General features: G+C 40.8%; 1 protein-coding gene across 5 annotated transcripts in view; it reads right to left on the bottom strand.

Annotated features, from left to right (window-relative positions):
• Positions 1-18,772, bottom strand: part of prdm5 (PR domain containing 5) — a 345,097-nt gene that overhangs the window by 268,913 nt on the left and 57,412 nt on the right. For all 5 annotated transcript variants that reach the window (XM_043696631.1, XM_043696605.1, XM_043696615.1 and 2 more), the window contains 2 exons: positions 17,650-17,818; positions 15,587-15,761 (listed from right to left, as the gene is read on the bottom strand). In XM_043696631.1, the coding sequence (XP_043552566.1) occupies positions 15,587-15,761; positions 17,650-17,818 (344 nt within the window). The remainder of the gene's footprint in view (positions 1-15,586; positions 15,762-17,649; positions 17,819-18,772) is intronic.

Raw genomic sequence — 18,772 nt, 5'->3', positions numbered from 1 at the left:
TAGTTTAATAACACACTACCCTGTGCTCAAATTTTCCATTGAAATGGAGCAATGAAATGAATTATTTTACTCGATGCAATAGTCAAGAAATCTACAAAATGACTTCTCTACAACTATCTTCTGAAAGCCTACATTCAGTGAACAATATAGACTGTGGGATTCCTGCTGTACCATGTGCTACAAAATCAACATTATTGACAAAATTGAGAGTAGGGTCCTGGATATCTGCTCACTATGAAAGCTTGATGCTGACACAGGGTATTTCAAAACTACCCGGCGAGATAGTGGCTACTCTGATCAAAATGTCACTCATTGTACATTTCACAAACACTGAGAAAGATCTATGACAGTTTCGCCCATTCTGTATGGTGCCCAGTCTAGCTTTGATTACACAGGAGGGGAAGGTCTCTCAAAAATCAGAACAACAGGTAAAGCTGTCGATATCCTCCAGTAGATCACAGATATCTCTCTCACTATTTATCACCCGATCAATTGTAGTATCATTTGCAAACTTCTCAATCATACCCTCAATATGGAGTCCAAATCATAAGAAGCAAGGGCCCAAGCACCAAAACAAGCAGAACACTACTTAAAATGTATTTCAAGTCAGAAAAACATCACTTTCTGCTTCCTGCCTCTTAGTTAGTTTAGGATCTAATGTATTCTTTACTTTGGATACTATTGGCTCATACTTTTTTGATCAGTCCACCATAAGGAACCTTTATCAAAAGCCTTGCTAAAATCCATGTAGACCACCTCAATCATATTGCCCACACTAACACTCCAGGTTTCTTCCTCAAAAATTCAATGTTTGCTCACCATACAAATGAGTAATGTGATACATACGTTAAGTGCTGATACAATGACCGGTATACAAGCTGTACATCCCAAAACTAACAGATTGTATTAGACAAAACATCCTTTTGACTGTTCGCGTTGAGTAGTACGCCGTTCCTGCTTAACCAGTTTACAAACCACAGAACACCATATCCAAAGTTAGATGTGGTTCTGCTATTGGTAAACATTTACTGAATGTTTGCCAATGCTAAGTATCAGTTGGGCTTACAGTGTGAGCATCCATGTGAGCTAGAAGCTACTTATATTAATACATATGACCTTGTTCCATGTAGGCAAAATGAATTCGTGCATGCAATATACCTTCCTCGGGGGTCATGGAGACTGCCAGCCCGTGCTGTATTCTGCATGGAAACACCCTGACCAATCAAGCCTTATCTGAGCTTTCTCCATGGACTATACTGGCATGTAACAGTTCCTGCTGCAACTCCTTCTCAATCATGGTCCAACCAAATTTTCATACCTTTTTCAAATTTTAGTTTCTTGCGAATCAGTTTTGCAGAGTGCAATAGAAAAAGGTTTGACCTTGCATCGCTTTCTAGCGATGTTTAAATTCTGTATTACAAAGCAATGCCTGGTTTGAACAGAAAAGGAAAATCTTACTTTAAATAGTTGCTATGTTAGAGATATGCCTCATGTAGTTTCAAACACTTGCATCATTTCCTGTGAAATATGACACCATCTACAAGATCCACCTTTCCAACTTGACTCTGAGTCTGTACTCAATGGAGTTTAGAAGGATGATGAAAGATCTCATTGACACTTACAGAATACTGAGAGGCATAGATAGAGTGGACATTGGAGATGATGTTTCCACTAATAGGAGAGTCTAGGACCCAATTCAAGGGTCTGAGAACTGAGATGAAGAGGAATTTCTTCAATTTCTTCAACCAGGTGGTGGTGAATCTGTGGAACGCATTGACACAGAAAGCTGTGGAGAACAAATCATTGACTGTCTTTAGATTAGATTAGATTACTTACAGTGTGGAAACAGGCCCTTCGGCCCAACAAGTCCACACTGACCCGCCGAAGCGCAACCCACCCAGACCCATTCCCCTACATTTACGCCTGCCCCTAACACTACGGGCAATTTAGCATGGCCAATTCACCTAACCTGCATATTTTTGGACTGTGGGAGGAAACCGGAGCACCCGGAGGAAACTCACGCAGACACGGGGCGAATGTGCAAACTCCACACAGTCAGTCGCCTGAGGTGGGAATTGAACCCGGGTCTCTGGCGCTGTGAGGCAGCAGTGCTAACCACTGTGCCACCGTGCCGCCCACTGAATTAAGAGATAGTTAGGTTCTTCTTTACTAAGATGATCATGGGTTATGGGGAGAAAGCAAGAGAATGGGGTTGAGAAATGTATTAGCCATGATTGAGTGGCAGAGCAGACCTGATGGGCAGAATGGCCTAACTCTAACATAAACTGACACACTCACACCCATTTAAATTTGTCATCTCAAATTATTAAGATTGTGCACTGGCAACACCCGGGAAACATTCCAGCAGTAGGACCCTCGATGAAGAGATTTGCATTACACTTCATATAAAACCATGCATTCAAATGGTTTCCTAAATTTGCAAAAGGGAAACAATCTCTGTTTTGCATTATTTTGTTTTGCATTGATTCTGTGGTGAGTGACTCATTAATGACACCCCAAAATTTCTTTATTACCTACATGGCAGAGTCAAGCATGTGATGAAAAACTCTTCATTTCCCTGGATAAGAGCACTTGCCATAATATTCTAAAAGCTCAAAACAATCCACAATGCGCAGTGCCATTGGTGGCACCACATTGTCTAGCCTAAAGTTCAACCGCCTCCATGCCTTCAACATGTCTTATTCTGTAGTGTCGCACTGCCACAAGTTTCCAAAGCTGTGAATGTATCAATTCCCAAAATTATCCTTCACTCTTTGATTATCATATTATTCTGCTTAAACAAATTTACTGAAACTATGAAGATCAAAATCAACACAAATATAGGAACAAGAAAAAGTTCAAATAAACGGAACACACACATATACAAACCATTTAGAGACACTGACATGCTGTTAACCACAACAGAAAACACGTGTAAACTGAGAGAAATAAGTCTGACACAAGTCTTTGTCTGCCTCAGTGAAGAAATACTTAGTGAGGTCCCTGATGTGTTATATGTCCCAGAACGTGAAATTCAATTTACTTCTGCAGAAGGAGAGTCGTAGATTCATAGAGATGTACAGCACAGAAACAGACCCGTCGATCCAATTCATCCATGCCGACCAGGTATCCTATCCCAATCTACTCCCATTTGCCAGCACTTGGCCCATATCCCTCTAAACACTTCCTACTCATTTACCCATCCAGATGCCTTTTAAATATTGCAATTGTACTAGCCTCCACCACTCCCTCTGACAGCTCATTCCATATAAGCATCAACCTCTGTGTGAAAACATTGCCCCTTTAGGTCCCTTTTAAATCTTTCCCCTCTCACCCGAAACCTTCAACCTCTATCTCTGGACTCCTCCAACAGATGAATGAGAAAAAGGATGAATTCAGGCGATTGTACAGAGATGGAAATAAGCCACCTTGGAAATGATGCAAATGAAGTTAAAGTTCTTCTGGAGTAAAATGTGTCTTGGAAGTTTGCATGTTCTTGTTCTGAGTTGCCACCTGATTCACTAGATGAGATATAATTGAACTCAACATCTCTCAGTTATAAGAGGATGGAATCTTGTGCCCTTCCCCATGGTGATCTTGGTCACATTTAAGCAGCTGCATGATAATGTGTGGGAACACCGATGAAGTTCATGGCAGAAAAGCACGTGGCCATCCTTTGCCTCTCCTGCTCTTAAATGTCCCCGTGACGCACTTCCCACGATGCCGCTAATACTAACATTGCCAGAGCAGCAAATCATGCATGACGTGCAATCTGATATATGAGTGTTCACAGAAACCGGGAGGGGCTGTGATCAGGGGCCTGACATTATGGACAAAGGGAGGGTGGGGATATATGCTACTGCAAGTCACCACTTCCTGGCCCCTCCCACCATCATGGCTGTGTACCAACAGTCGCTGCCACTTCCCCAGTGATGCTTCTGCAGAATGAATCAAATGATAGAGGAACTTATCAATTTTAAAATCAACATTTTATTTTTGAGGGTGATGTACTATGATTCCATTGTGCTCATTTTTCGCAGAAGGTCTGAAATGTTCCAGTAGACATTGCACGCTCTGGCTATGTACACACTAAACAGAAGGATTCTCTCTCATTTTTTTGTGTTACAAAACCTTGATGCATCAGTGAACAAGTTTTAGTTGTTTATCAAGGCAAAAAAGCATTATAACTCAAATCAAACTTGACTAAAGACCACACAAAGAACAAATAGTTTCGCAACTCTCTGTATAAAACTATTGTCTCCACTTTGGTTAGATGATGTTTGTCACCATCCTTCACAACTTGGTGGTTGTGGTAATGACAAATGGCTCCACCACTGACCCATTCACCATTCGGACCGGTGTCAAGCAGGGCTATATCATCACCCCAACATTGCTCTCGATCTACCTCGCTGCAATGCTTCACCTCACCACTGACAAGCTTCTGCTGGAGTGGAGTTAACCTACAGAACCAGTGGGAAATTATTCAACTTCCATCACCTTCGAGCCAGAACCAAAGTCATCCCAACCAGTGTCATCAAGATGCAGTACACAGATGATACTCGTGTATGTGCAATTTCAGAGGTCGTACTCCACACCATTGTCAGCACCTTTACAGAAGCATATGAGAGCATGGGCCTCACCCTAAATATCCACAAGGCGAAGGTCCTCCATCAACCAGACCTGGCATTTTGCAGCAAGCTCTCCATCATCAAGGTCCACAGGAAGTGCTTGGAGAATGTTGACCACTTCCAAAATCTCACGAGTTTCCTGTAGGCCAAAAAGGCCAAAGCAGCTGTTGATGAAGAGATTCACCATCACCCCCAGTGTGCTAGCACAGCCTTCAGCCAACTGAGGAAAAGGGTGTTTGAAGACAACTACATCATATCTGACACCAAGATCGTGGTTTACAGAGCTGTAGTGTTCCTGTCCTCCTATGTGGCTCTGAGATGTGGACAATCTACAGCAGACACTTCAAGACACTGGGAGCAGTACTACCAATGCTGCCTGCGCGAGATCCTGCAAATCCACTGGGAAGAGAGATATACCAATACCAGCGACCTCGACCAGGCCAACTCACCCAGCATCAAGGCACTGACCTTCCTTGACCGACTGCGATGAGCTGGGCATGTCATCCATGTGACCAAATGAGACTCCCCAAGGAAGTGATCTACTCCCAGCTTCGATACAGCAGGCGAACCCAAGGTGGACAGAGGAAGCGCTTCAGTGATACCCTCAAGGTCTTTCTGGTGAAGTGCAGCATTCCCACAGACAGCTGGGAATCGCTGACTCAAGACTGTCCAAAGTGGTGGAGGAGCAAGCCATCAGTAGAAAGCAGAAGTCAGGCAAACACAGTGAAAAGAGCCCCACCCACCCACCCATTCCCATGACCACCTTCTGCCCCAAGTGTAACACAGCCTACACTAGCCACATTGCTCTAGACAGCCACCTACACACTCACCCAGAGAGCAGACAAATGTCACGTTTGTCTGCAAGGGACCGCCAATTAAATAAGATTGATTTCAAATGCCGCTGTTGTGTTTATACTTAAACTTGGAATTTTTTTATCTGTAGGTGAATTCTGTACCGCAGCAACATTGAAAGACCTGCAAATCCAGAAGCACAGGTTCCTGAATGTCCTTCAAATTTTACACCGAGTTTCCCTCCCACAGGTTGAATCAATGATAGTCTACAGAGATCTTGCAGGCAAGAAGTGTTCTAGTCAAAGTCAAACTTACAGGAGGAGCAATGTTAATTGGGGAGTGAAAGAGATTGTGTGCTGCTCTGGCAATGTGAAGGAGAGGTCACATTCCAGCTCAAACAGTGGGCTCCAGTAGTTGTTCAGGGAGCTAATGAGTAGTGGCGGATTGGAAAAGTTTATGGAATAGCTTGCAGGCCTTAAAAAAAAAACTCCTGCCTGCCTCTCGGTCTCAGTCCTTGTTACTTATTTTAAGAGATAACGAGTTTTCCAAGAAACAAGAAATTCAAACTGATAGCATGCAACCATATTTTATTAATTAAATGACTAGCAACAGCAAAGTAGCAGTGTTGAACTAGTATTTCAGATGCTGAATTAATGCTCTACAAACATGAATTCCAAGTCGAAAGTGTAGTGCTGGAAAAGCACAGCAGGTCAGGCAGCAGCCAAGGAGCTAGAGAATCAACGTTTCGGGCATAAGCCCTTCATCAGGAATGAGGCTTGTGGGCTGGGGCTGAGAGATAAGTGGGAGGGAGGTGGAGTTGGGGGGAAGGTAGCTGGGAAAGCGATAGGTGGATGAAGGTAAAGGAGAGAGTGATAGGTCGGTGGGGGTTGGGAACATAAATTCAACTCCACCTGCAGCATCTGGTGAATCTTCACTTCAATTAATAAATAAACCTGCAAGAAAATACAAGTCATACTAATTATAAAACACAGATCGTTGGAAAATAACAACTGGTTCACTCATGACTTTCAGGAGAGGAAAGCGACCTTCCTGACTTAGCCTAGCCTACAAGATATTTAATTCTTAACCACTTTTTGAAATCTTATAGCAACTGAATGATCAGGGTGTAAGTGGTTCACCCTCATCTGTTGAAGAGCACTGTTTAGAGATACATTATGAATGCTGGCCTACCCAGCAATACATATCACAAAAATGAATATTACAAAGAAAAAACATGGTTTTCACTATAAGATCAATCACTTGCTCCCTGTCCCGCCTCTTTCAAAACCAGAAGTTAGACAATTCAAAGCATTTGAGTTTCTGATACAAACCCACCCCACCAATTTCAAGAGGCAAGATTCGGCTTCAGTATTGATTTTTTTTTTTAAATGCTTTCACTAACCTACCACTAAGAAGTCAAGCAGCAGTCAGTGAATAAAACTTTTCCCACACTGCAGACTCTTTTTAGTTCTGGAGGTCATTGCTGCAAACAAACCTCAAAGGTCCACCACAAGAAAAGAAAATCAGAGAGACCACTACTCCTCAGACTCTCAGTACGTCCACATTTTGTGCCTTTGGCAAGTTGTTTAGTGCACCCAAGTGCAGGTTGTTACTACAGCTCAAGAGAAAGTACTGCTCGTCATACCAATCCACTACTCCTATCACTCATCCAACAGTGCATACTGCCACTTTCCCTTTCACTTCTTGTTGACAAGCCCTATGTTGTACCTTATCTAACAGATGCTGAAAGACCATGTGCAGCAACTACATTACCTATACTAACACTGTCACCTTAGCAAAAATCTTATGCAAACTAAATTAATATGATTAATTTTACCAAATCTATTTAGTCTTCTTTAATTAATCTACACTTGTCCAAGTAGATGTCAATTTTGTCATTTATAGCAATTTTTCCATCACTGAGGTTGAACTTATGGTCTTTTATTCAACAAGGTGTACCACTTGCAATTTTCTAGTCATCTCATGCAATCCCTCTATCAAAGAGGAGTTGGAAAACTATGGCCAGTATCAGCAGAACTTGCTTCTTTACTTACCTTAGATTCTCCACTGCAGCCCATTTGGTGCTGGGAATTTGTCAACCTTTACGATCAGACATGAACTTCTTCCTTATCAATTATTACCCACCCCGTGCTTCAACCAACTCCTGTTTTATAAGTACTTTGACAGCACCTTCGCCTTTGGTAAAGGCAGGTACTAATAGCAGCCATGCTCTCTGTTTCTGTAGATCCCCTTCTTGGTACTTTATCAGCTCCAACTCTCCCCTATCTTTTGGATCATTGTGGGTAAAAGACGACTTTTGGATTTACCTTTTAAGTTATCTGTCAGTATTTCACTATACACTCTCTTTGCCTCTCAATTCCTTTTCTACTTATTTTATTTATTCATTTACTTATTTACTCAATCATGGGATGTGGGCATTGCTGTCTGGCGAGCATTTATTGCCTGTCCATAGTTGCTGTTGAGAAGGTGGTGATGAGCTGCCTTCATGAACTGCTGCTGTCCACATGCTATAGGTTGACCCACAATGCCCTAGGGAGGAAGTTTCAGGAATTTGATCTAGTGACAGTGAAGGAATGGGGATGAATTTTCAAGTCAGAATGGAGAGTGGCTAGGAGGGGAACTTGCAGATGGTGATGTCCCCAGTATCTGTTGCCCTTACTCCTCTCAATGGAAGTGGTTATGGGTTTGGAAGGTGCTGTCTAAAGATGTTTGGTGATTTTCTGCAATGCATCTTGTAGATAGTACACATTGCTGCTACCGAGTGTTGGTGGTGGAGGGAGTGGATGCTTGTGAATGTGATGCCAATCAAGCAGGCTGCTTTGTCCTGGATGGTGTCAAGCTTCTTGAATGTTGTTGAAACTACACCTATCCCGACAAGTGGGGACTTTTCCAACACATTCCTAACTTGTGCCTTGTAATGGTGGACAGGCTTTGGGGAGTCAGGAGGGGAGATACCCGCTGTAGTATTGCCAGCCTCTGACCTATTCTTGTAGCCACTGTGCTTATATGGCAAGTCCAGTTGAGTTTCTGGTCAAAGGCAATTTCCAGGATGTTGATAGTAGGAGATTCAGTGACAGTAACATCTTTGAATGTCAAGGGATGGTGATTAGATTGATTTCTGTATTTACTTTATTCAGTCTGGTTCTCATTTGGATTATCAAGTTGATATTTGTTATACTCATCTTTCTTTACTGCTTTGGTTTGTCATCCACGGGGATCTGATTTGGATTGCCGTACTTTACCTCTTCCCCACCCATTTCTTCTTTTCAGTTTGCCAACCTCTAATTCCATCTCTGTCTGGTGCAGATATCTGCTCACTCCCAATGAAAGGCCTGTTAATTTTATTGAAAATGAGTGTGAAAAACAATCCACAAAAATACTGAGGGTACTTTTCCTTTCAAATGATCGAGTCAAGAGTCAGGAAAGGTATTTAATTGGTGATCAAGCTCACCAATGGCAATTTACGCTATCAACAAAACTGAAAGTGACCTTCTGTATGTCTTATAATAAGAAGAACTGGAGGTTTGGGTGATTCTGAAGGGATCCCATTAGTTTCCCAACTCCATGGAATTTCAGCCCCATGACTTTTTTCTCAATTGCTTAAAGCATCAATTCACAGCATACTGTTAAAGAAACAAACCATATATTTTGGATTATTGTTGTAATCACGCAGAAATAAAATTCACCTCACTAATATTCACCTGCTCTGATCTGGTTTTTCAGAGAGGTGCTAGACTCAGTCTGAAGACTCAAACCAAGAGAGCAAGTATTGTTCCAGCTGACATTGTGCCAACAATATCAATCTGCCACTAATCTGTATGGTCAACATTTACTTTTACAATTTGTGAACTAGAATAATTCTATCTACTTACACTACTGGGCAATTCACTCCAAATTTATAGAAATAGAAAAAACAAACATCAAGAAAAAAGCAAAGGTTATCATGTATGTATTTGGATCTTTGTGATAAAGTTAATTTCTCCTGATTGTTGAGGTTTGATGAGCCTATTAAAATCCTTATCTGATCTGCCTGTCCCAGAGCACTTATTGACATTCTACTTTATTCATTTAGGTTGCAGATAAAAGTAAAACTAAACACGGCATGGTGGCACAGTGGTTAGCACTGCTGCCTCACAGCGCCAGAGACCCAGGTTCAATTCCCGACTCAGGCGACTGACTGTGTGGAGTTTGCACGTTCTCCCCGTGTCTGTGTGGGTTTCCTCCGGGTGCTCCGGTTTCCTCCCACTGTCCAAAGATGTGCAGGTCAGGTGAATTGGCCATGCTCAATTGCCCGTAGTGTTAGGTAAGGGGTAAATGTAGGGGTATGGGTGGGTTGCGCTTCGGCGGGGCGGTGTGGACTTGTTGGGCCGAAGGGCCTGTTTCCACACTGTAAGAAATCTAATCTAAGAAATCTAATCTAAAAACTAAAACTGGCTATGTAATCATTTTTAGTTGACTGTAGCACACATACAGTTTTCAACTTAAATGCTTGAGGTGTTAAATCAAATTCATTTTCATAATATGTATAATTTGAGGGCAGCATTGGCTTAGTAGTATTTTTGCTAGACTATTAATCCAGAAATTCAGCTAATGTTTTGGGATCCTGGTACAAATCCCACCAAATGGTGGAATTTGAATTCAATTAAAAAAATCTAGAATTAAGGGTCCAATGATGACCATTGTTGATTGCTGGGGAAAAAAACCCATCTGGTTCACTAGTTTCCTTTATAGAAGGAAATCAGTCATCCTTACCTGGTCTGGCCTAATGTGACTCTAGACTCTCAGCGATGTGATTGACTATTAACAGGGCAGTTGGGGAGGAGTAATAATTGCTGGCCCTGCCAGAGACACCCACATTCCATGAGTAAATAAAAATAAAATTCTGACAATTATGTGATTGCTAATACTTAGCCCAATGTTGGATAAATGTTACATTTATAACAAGGTAATTTCTCAGTAATTTTGATTCTTCTTCATTTTGCCTGCTGGAGCAATACAGTTTGCTCTTAATGCATTATAAGTTAGATATTATGGCCACAGTGGAATGGAAAAATGCCTCTATGCAAATAAGGACCAATGTCCATATGGGATGACTTTCTTGTGCTGTGAGGGTGGAATTACACTCATGTGGAAGAGAGGTAGGAACAAGAGCATAGCAACAGAAAGAAAAAAACAAGATGCAACAAGAACTCAGTGACAGGCAACACTAGAGTATGAAGCATTATCATGTCTCGTGGGGTCAAAATTCAGTCTTCATTTTATATATATAAAAATATTCCAGAAATATCCTTAAATCAGGAGAGGAAGGGAGAGAGGAGGAACTAAGCAAAATTACAATCACCAGGGAAGCAGTACTAAGTACGGGCAAGTCTCTGGATTCAGCAGGACTTCACCACAGGGTCTTAAATAAAGAGTGACAATGAGGTCGTAGATACATTGGTATTAATTTGCTAAAATTCCCTAGATTCAAAAAAGGTTCCGCCAGGTTGCAAAGAGGCAAATATAACCTATTTTAAAAGGGCAGGAGGCAGGAAGCAAGCAACTATCGACCATGAGCTTAATGTCTGTTAGAGGGAAGGTCATGGATTCAACCAGCAAAGAGATTACAATGATGCACTTGAAGAATTTCAAGATAATCAGAAAACGTCAGCGTGGTTTCATCAAAATCTTAAACCAAGTTATTGGAGTCCTTTGAAGAGGTAATATGGACTGTGGATAAAAGACGGCCTGTAAACATACTGCATTCCAGAAGATATTTAATGAGGTGCAACAGTTATGGTTACCACAGGGAAAAAAACTCAGTGTAGGGAGTCACATAAGATCATGGAAAGAAGATTGGCTGACTGGCAGGAAACAGAGTATGATTAAATAAATGTTTATCCGAGTGGCAGGATGTGACAAGTACAGTGCCAAAGGTGTCAGTGCTTGAAGCACAACTTCATACAATTTAAATCCTGCCTTAGTTAAGGGAGTGAAGGCATGGCAGCTAAATGTGCAGACATCACAAGATAGGTAAAGAAGAAGACTTAAGAAAGTTGCAGGTGAACATAGTTAAGTTCATTCAGAGAGAGGGCAAAGCTCTGGCTGATGGAGTATAATATTGGAAAATGTGAAGTTGTTCATTTTAGAATAAAGAATGATGAGGCAGTGTATTACTGAAAAGGAGAAGGAATATGGATTTTTGAGATGGAGAGAGATTTAGATGTGCTGCTTCATAACTCACAAAAAGTTAACATACAGGTATAACACAAGAGCACTAATAGATACTCTCCTTTATTCGGAGGAATGGGTACACAATTGGCAAGTAATACTACTCACACCACACGTGCCAGGCAATGACAATCGCAAATAGCAGAGATTTTAACCATCGTATCTTAACATTCAATATCGTCACCATCACTGAATCCCGTGCTATTAGCATCCTGGGGGTTACCATTTAGCAGAAACTGAACTAGACTAGCTTTATAAATACTGTAGCTAAAGAGCAGGTCAGAGGCTAGGACTCCTGCATCTCACTCCCTGGATCCCCAAAGCCTATTCCCCATCTACAAGACCCAAGGCAGGAGTGTATAATGGATGGCAACATGGAGGTGGCTCACCAACATCCTCTCAAGTGCAAGTGGGTTGCGTAATAAACGCTGGCCCAATCAGTGAGGCCCACATCCCAGAAATTAACTTTTTTTGAAAGAAAAGATTAAAACTAAAGATGCTATGCCACAGTTATACAAGGCATTGGTAGGCCTACATCTTGAATACCGTATGCAACTTAGTCCCATTTCTTTAAGGAACTATGTAAATGCAGTATTTCAGTGAGGCTTGATGGATTGATACCTGGAGTGATTAAAATTGTCTTATTAACAAAGGTTCAACAGGCTGGGCTGGTTTTTTTCTACCATTGCTGATTGAAGTACATGAGACTTTGAACGATCTTGACAGGGTGAATGTAGAAAAGATATGCCTTCTTCCTCAGTCCAGAGTTAGGGGACACTGTCAAAAAATCCAGGTGCACCCTTTCAGGTCAGAGGTGAACAGAATTCATTTCTCTCAGAGGGGCTGCGAGATTTTGGAACACTCTGTTTTGGACGGGTTACTGAGGGAAGGTCATTAAATATTTTCAAGGCAGAGACAGATAGATTCTCATTAGACAAGGGAATCAAAGATTATTGGGGGAAGATGAGAACATGGAATTTGAAACGGAAATAAATGTGCCATGATCTTGTTGAATGGCAAGGCCAGGCTCGAGGGCCCATTACTCTACTTCTGCATTTATTTTTGTATGTGCAAACAAGCAATACTATAAAATCTAAATCAGGATAACGCTGCCTAAAAGTAAAAGTAAAAATTGTGACAAATCAGGTTGGAGACCTGCAGACACAGATAACCACTTGGGAATATGAAGTTATGGTAAATAATAGAGACCTTGCTCAAAAAAGGCACAAATGGGAACTAAATATCAACCAAAAGAACTGCGGATGATGGAACTCAGAAACAGAAGCAGAAATTGCTGGAAAAGCTCAGCAGGTGCTAAGACAGGTGCGCAGCAAGTCCAACAGCATCTAGCTTGGCTAATAGGGACAACTATTTGTGTTGGCTACTAAATATTCAAGGATAAAATGGTCTGTTCTTTTTATTTTCAAGGCAGTAAACCAGAGTCAGGAATCAGGCCTTTTTCTGTCATTCTGATCTTTACCCAGCACTGTCCGCCCATGGTAATGTCATGGTGGAGAGGCAGTGACAGACTAGAATCAAGGTAACCACCTCCAAAAGCAGATTTGTGGCAGCTATGGATCAGATGAGCAGGTTAGAAGATCCACCTGCATAACCTGGGTCATAAGCTCAGTTCTGTAGCTAAACTGAACACTGCTTTCCTCCTACCCCTAACCTCAATCCTTCAACTAACCCATCCACATACATCTCCATGCCCCCCCCCATCTCATATCCACTTTGTACAAGACTTGAGCTTATAATTACATCAGGAATTCTTTGAGATGTTCATGAAACTGTCAAATTAATCAATATCATCCATAAATCACTTCTATAAAAAAATCCATTAATTAGTCATACATTGCAACAAACCTTGCTGAGCTAAATGTTGTAGCGGCTTGGAACTCTGCCAAGCATTCATAATAAATTCTGTTGCAAAATTGTATTATCAAAACCTCCAGAGCTAAATATATTAAAGGCTTTGAATTAATTGAAAGAGGTCCGATATCTATTCAAGCTTTGAAACAGGGTAACAGATAGTTGAGCTTTCATTAAATAGAAAGATTAACTTAACAATTAGGAGACAATCAACACCACCAAATCTCAATATTGCTCAATGAAGGAGAATTTATCCAGTGAATAATTTACTCGAACACATCTGAAATTTTTTCAACTTGCATGATGTTGATCAATTTAATGGTCAATTATCAAAACTTTACATTAATAACTTTGTAATAACAATAATAGGTTACCAACAAGAATATTAATTGTTAAAGCCTAACTTTATTATTAGAACCAACAATTAATTTCCAGTTCAGGAAATACACAGACAACATTAGAATGTAAATCACTGCCTGAGCTTTTTGCTAAAGTTTACTGGAATTAGGTTGAGGGTGACCAAATTAGACCAGTGACCCCAATGATACAGAGGACCAAAGGACAGAATTACAATTACTCCGACACACAAGTCTAAATCTTCCAGTCACTGTAGCATCAGAAACCAGATATATGACGAAGATGTGTATCATAAACCTAGGGAAGTACTGAAGTCCAGATCTGAGAATTGCTTAAACATCCATAGAGTAATCCCCCTTCTGCCTTTCAAATAACTCAGAGTCACAGACTTGGGATAGTTCAGCATGACCCTCTTTAACGTTTCTTCTCATTCACTCACCAGCCAACACTCAAGACTGAGCCTTTAAACTTATCGTAATCTATCAGTTTAAAAAAAAAGATACATGTCCTCTCTTCCGCCAATTCTGCTCTGCTCTAATGGAATTCCCCAGCAGTGGTGTGCTGTGCATTTCTATGATAGCCAGGTTTAGATGTCCTCAAAAGAAATACACAGCAGCATCAGGTTGGGAGAAGCTTTGTGCGCAGCTCTCCAGATGCTTGCAAGCCATAATCATACAAAACATTTCGAAGTTTGCTGACAATACCACGTTTGTAGGGCAGATCACAAACAATGATGAGACAGGATACAGAAAAGAGATTGAGGGCTAAGCAGCATGGTGTAAACACAACAATCTTTCCATCAACGACAACAAAATGACGGAGCTGGTCATTGACTTCAGGAAGCGGAATAGAGGGTATGTATCAATGGAACTGAGGTGGAGATGGTCAAAAGCGTCAGGTTTCTGGAAATGATGATCACCAACAATCTGTCCTGATCGACCCACATCGACCCAATTGTCAAGAAAGCACATCAACATCTCTATTTCCTCAGGAGGCTAAGGAAATTCAGCATGTTCACAAGGATTGTTATCAATTTTCATAGATGCATCATAGAAAGCACCCTATCTGGATGCCTCACTGCATGGTTTGACAACTGGCCTGTCCAAGACCACAAGAAACCATAGAGACTCATGAACACAACCCATCATGCAAACTTGCCTTCCATCCATTAAATCCATTTCATACTTCCCACTGTCTCGGGAAAGCAACCAATATAATCAAAGACCCTCCCATCCCGGTTATACTCTCTTGCACCTTTTTCCGTCAGGCAGAAGATATAAAAGTTTGTACAAATGTATAAATAAATTCAAGAACAGCTTCTTCCCTGCTGTTATTAGACTTCTGAATTTTAAACCTCTCAAATTTTACATTGATCTTGCTCTCTGCATACCTTCTCTGCGGCCGTAACATTGCATCCCTTGCTCTGTTCTATTACTCTTATGGCACTTTGTCTTGTATGATCTGCCTGTATTGCACGGAAAACAAAACATTTCACCGTACCTAAGCACGTGTCAACAATAATTCAAATCAAATCAGAAAAAAGTGGGATAGAGATCGTAACAATGAAACTCCAGCTTGGGGAGATCCCATTTCCCCAAGGATTGTGAATCAAACCATATTCCCAGTTCCTGTTTTTGTCAATATCTTTGAGCTGCTTGAAAATGCTTTAATCTCATGAAAGGTGTGGTTTCTAATAGCGTACTTACTGTCTCTGTAGGGCCTGTTTAACAGGAAACTTCTTGTCACAGTTCCTACACTTGAATTCCTTTTCTTCAGTGGGCTTCTGGTGGAGAGACTGCAGGTGCTCAGCTAAGATGTCCTGGCTTCGAAAACTGCTCTCACACTGTGGGCAAGCATAGCCTTCCTTATCACTCAGTCCATCTACAAGGAGAGAAAGCAGTTATTTCAATCTCCAAATTTACACTGTATTTCAGTCCTATACATTAACACCCACTTTCATATTAGGATTCATGTTGCATGCTTGAAAGAATTAATTTGGGACAAAATATGATGAGACTTTGACAAAGCAATACAATCAGTTATCGTTATTGTCTATTGAAATAAGTAATTTCCACACATCATCACTGTCCATTCTATTTAATTTTTGGACAAAATCAGTCTGTTTGAAAGAGTTAAGTTTGTTCTTACTTTGGTCTAAGTAGTCCATCCCACAGATTTTTCCTGTTAAATACAAATTTGCTGTATTAAATGAGACATTTCTCACTGTTCACCATTCTAATTCAACCAGAAGTTCCCACTTGCCAACTCTGTAATTCCTTTCCCTTTTACTTTTCAGGGATTTAAAACTAATGTTGTTATAACTGAACAACTACTGTCATTTTGTTTCATCTTTTTATACCTTGTAAGTCATACATGATGAACTTAAACCCATCAACTTTCCTTTCTCTTAGAAAACAGAAATATAATGCTGACGTATGTGATGCTATTTGCAGTTCACCCATTAGTTCCCATCTTTTTCAGCAAGGCTAACTTTCATTTTCCAAAATAGATATCGATGATTAGAATAGTTGGGGAGGCTATGGTGCAGTGGTAAAGTCATTGAACCAGCCATCCAGAATCCCAGGCTAATGATCTGAGGACATGAGTTCAAATCCCACCATGTCAGATGGTGAAATTTGAAACCAAAAATCATCTAGAATAAAAAAAAACAAAGCTAGTGTAACGGTAACCACTGTTGGTTGTCTAGTTTACTAATGTCCTTCAGAGAAGCAAGTCTGTCCTTACTTCATATAGCCTAAATGTGATCCAGACCCAGACTCCTAACTACCCTCCAGCAATTAGGGATAAGTAATAAATGCTAGTCTTGTCCATGATGCCCACATCCCATGAACATACAAATAAAAAGCATAATCTCCACAACGAGCAGAAATGGGACTCAAAATATCAAAAGTTAAAAGACAAGAGAATCAAATAAGTAAAACTTGTCTTTATATAAAGTGCTTCACACCTTCTATGATATCGCTAAGTGCTATGACAGTGTCTTTAGAAGCTTTAATAAATAGCTTCCTTTCTTTGATCCTCATTAGGCAGATGTTGGGAACCCACGTAACAAAGGGGCCAGAAATTGGAATAGGATACTTTTCTACTCAGTTAAGGCCTCTTATTTGATGCATCAACAAGTTTTGATGAAGGAACGTGGATGCTTCTTTCACCTGCTCTTTTTCCATCCCAACATCCCTTGCATCGGAGTGGTTTTCGGAGTTCCGACCAGGGACCCTGTCTATGGAATCAGAGTATGTTTGCTTGCATAAGCTCAGATCCGTAAATTGGCCTCACAGTGTCGTATACAAGTGAATATATGGTCTACCAAAAATCAGGAGCTCCTTATCCTCCTCCAAATTCTTGGTGAGCCTACAACAATCCCCCAAAGCTAAAGAACAGTCAGATATTACTCTCAAAACACAATGCAGGAATTAACACATTTGCAATGGACTCATTCCAACAAACTATGCTGCTGGAATGACTGTGGATGATTGTATCAAAAATGGTCCAAATAGATATTCATAAGATAACCTACACTTGCAGATCAGCAGATTGCAATAAACCAAAACTTAATACTCCCCTCTCCATGTTTTACACAAAGTTACCAACTTTCCAGCAAAAGTTACGCTGAATTAAAGTAAGGCATGTAAAACCAATAATGATCTAACTCAGAAGGTTATCATGATATATCAGGCACAATACCATGTGAGATTGGGGCATAGAAGGTAATAGATGTGGATTCTGAAATGTAGCTTATGAAAATTACCTTTGTCGCCTGATGGCTGAAAATCTTTGGAATTTTCTTCGTCTTTGCTGACTACTTCCTCCTCTTCCTTTTCTTCTATTTCCTCCATCTCACTATCTAAGAAACCGATCAATAACTCGTTGTCTGTTTCAATGTCATCCACAGCCAAATAGAAGATATTTTCTCCTTCCTGAAAGCAATGGGAAAAAGCTGTTACTTTGGTTTGATCCTGCTCAGATCTACAGCATTTCACAATAGTTGGCCTTCATCAATGACAAAATTAGTTGAAGCGCGGACAATGAGAACTCAGCACTATTTGGATTCATATTGATATAGGGGTAGTGGGGGAGAAGACAGTTATCTCTCCATATTTTCTGGTGACTAATTCCGACTTGCATATCTGATCAAAACCAGGCCTCTGTACTTGCACAGAACAATTTGGAACCACAACACAGAACACAATAACTTGATCGACTATTAACAGAAATTAAATATTCTAGAATGGACTGGTTGCACTGGAGTGTCAGCAGCAGTCATTCAAGTTAAGGCTTTTACGCAGATCGTGATCATATCTATGAGAAAGTAATTACTTCAAAGTACTTTCTATAAAGAAGACAATTATGCAAATGCTAAAGTTATAAAACACGACTGAATCTCAGTTTTAAAAAAAATACTTTTCTTGAGTTTCATGGAGGGTTGATCATAGTGAGGTGTAGTGAGTTTTCTTACACGATCATCTCAAAGTCACCTAATTGACTGTGTACCACATTCCTATGGTGTTCCACCCTCCTGATGTTAACACTTGCCACTGCCAGAGCATTCCAAAAATCCAGACACAGTTTCCAAATTTAAAAAAAAATCAATGTGCACTCAAACTGGCGGCCCTGCACAGTTTGTGATGTTTGCCCCAGGACATGGTAGATCAGGTAAAATTAGTGCAGAAAGTGAGGGCTGCAGATGCTGGAGATCAGAGCTGAAAATGTGTTGCTGGAAAAGCGCAGCAGGTCAGGCAGCATCCAAGGAACAGGAGAATCGACGTTTCGGGCATAAGCCCTTCTTCAGGAATGAGGAAAGTGTGTCCAGCAGACTAAGATAAAAGGTAGGGAGGAGGGACTTGGGGGAGGGGCATTGGAAATGCGATAGG

This window comes from Chiloscyllium plagiosum, chromosome 1 (genome assembly GCF_004010195.1).
Source record: "Chiloscyllium plagiosum isolate BGI_BamShark_2017 chromosome 1, ASM401019v2, whole genome shotgun sequence".
NCBI lineage: Eukaryota > Metazoa > Chordata > Chondrichthyes > Orectolobiformes > Hemiscylliidae > Chiloscyllium > Chiloscyllium plagiosum.
The sequence above is the reverse complement of the archived record's forward strand: the minus strand, read 5'-3'. Positions and strand labels throughout refer to the sequence as shown.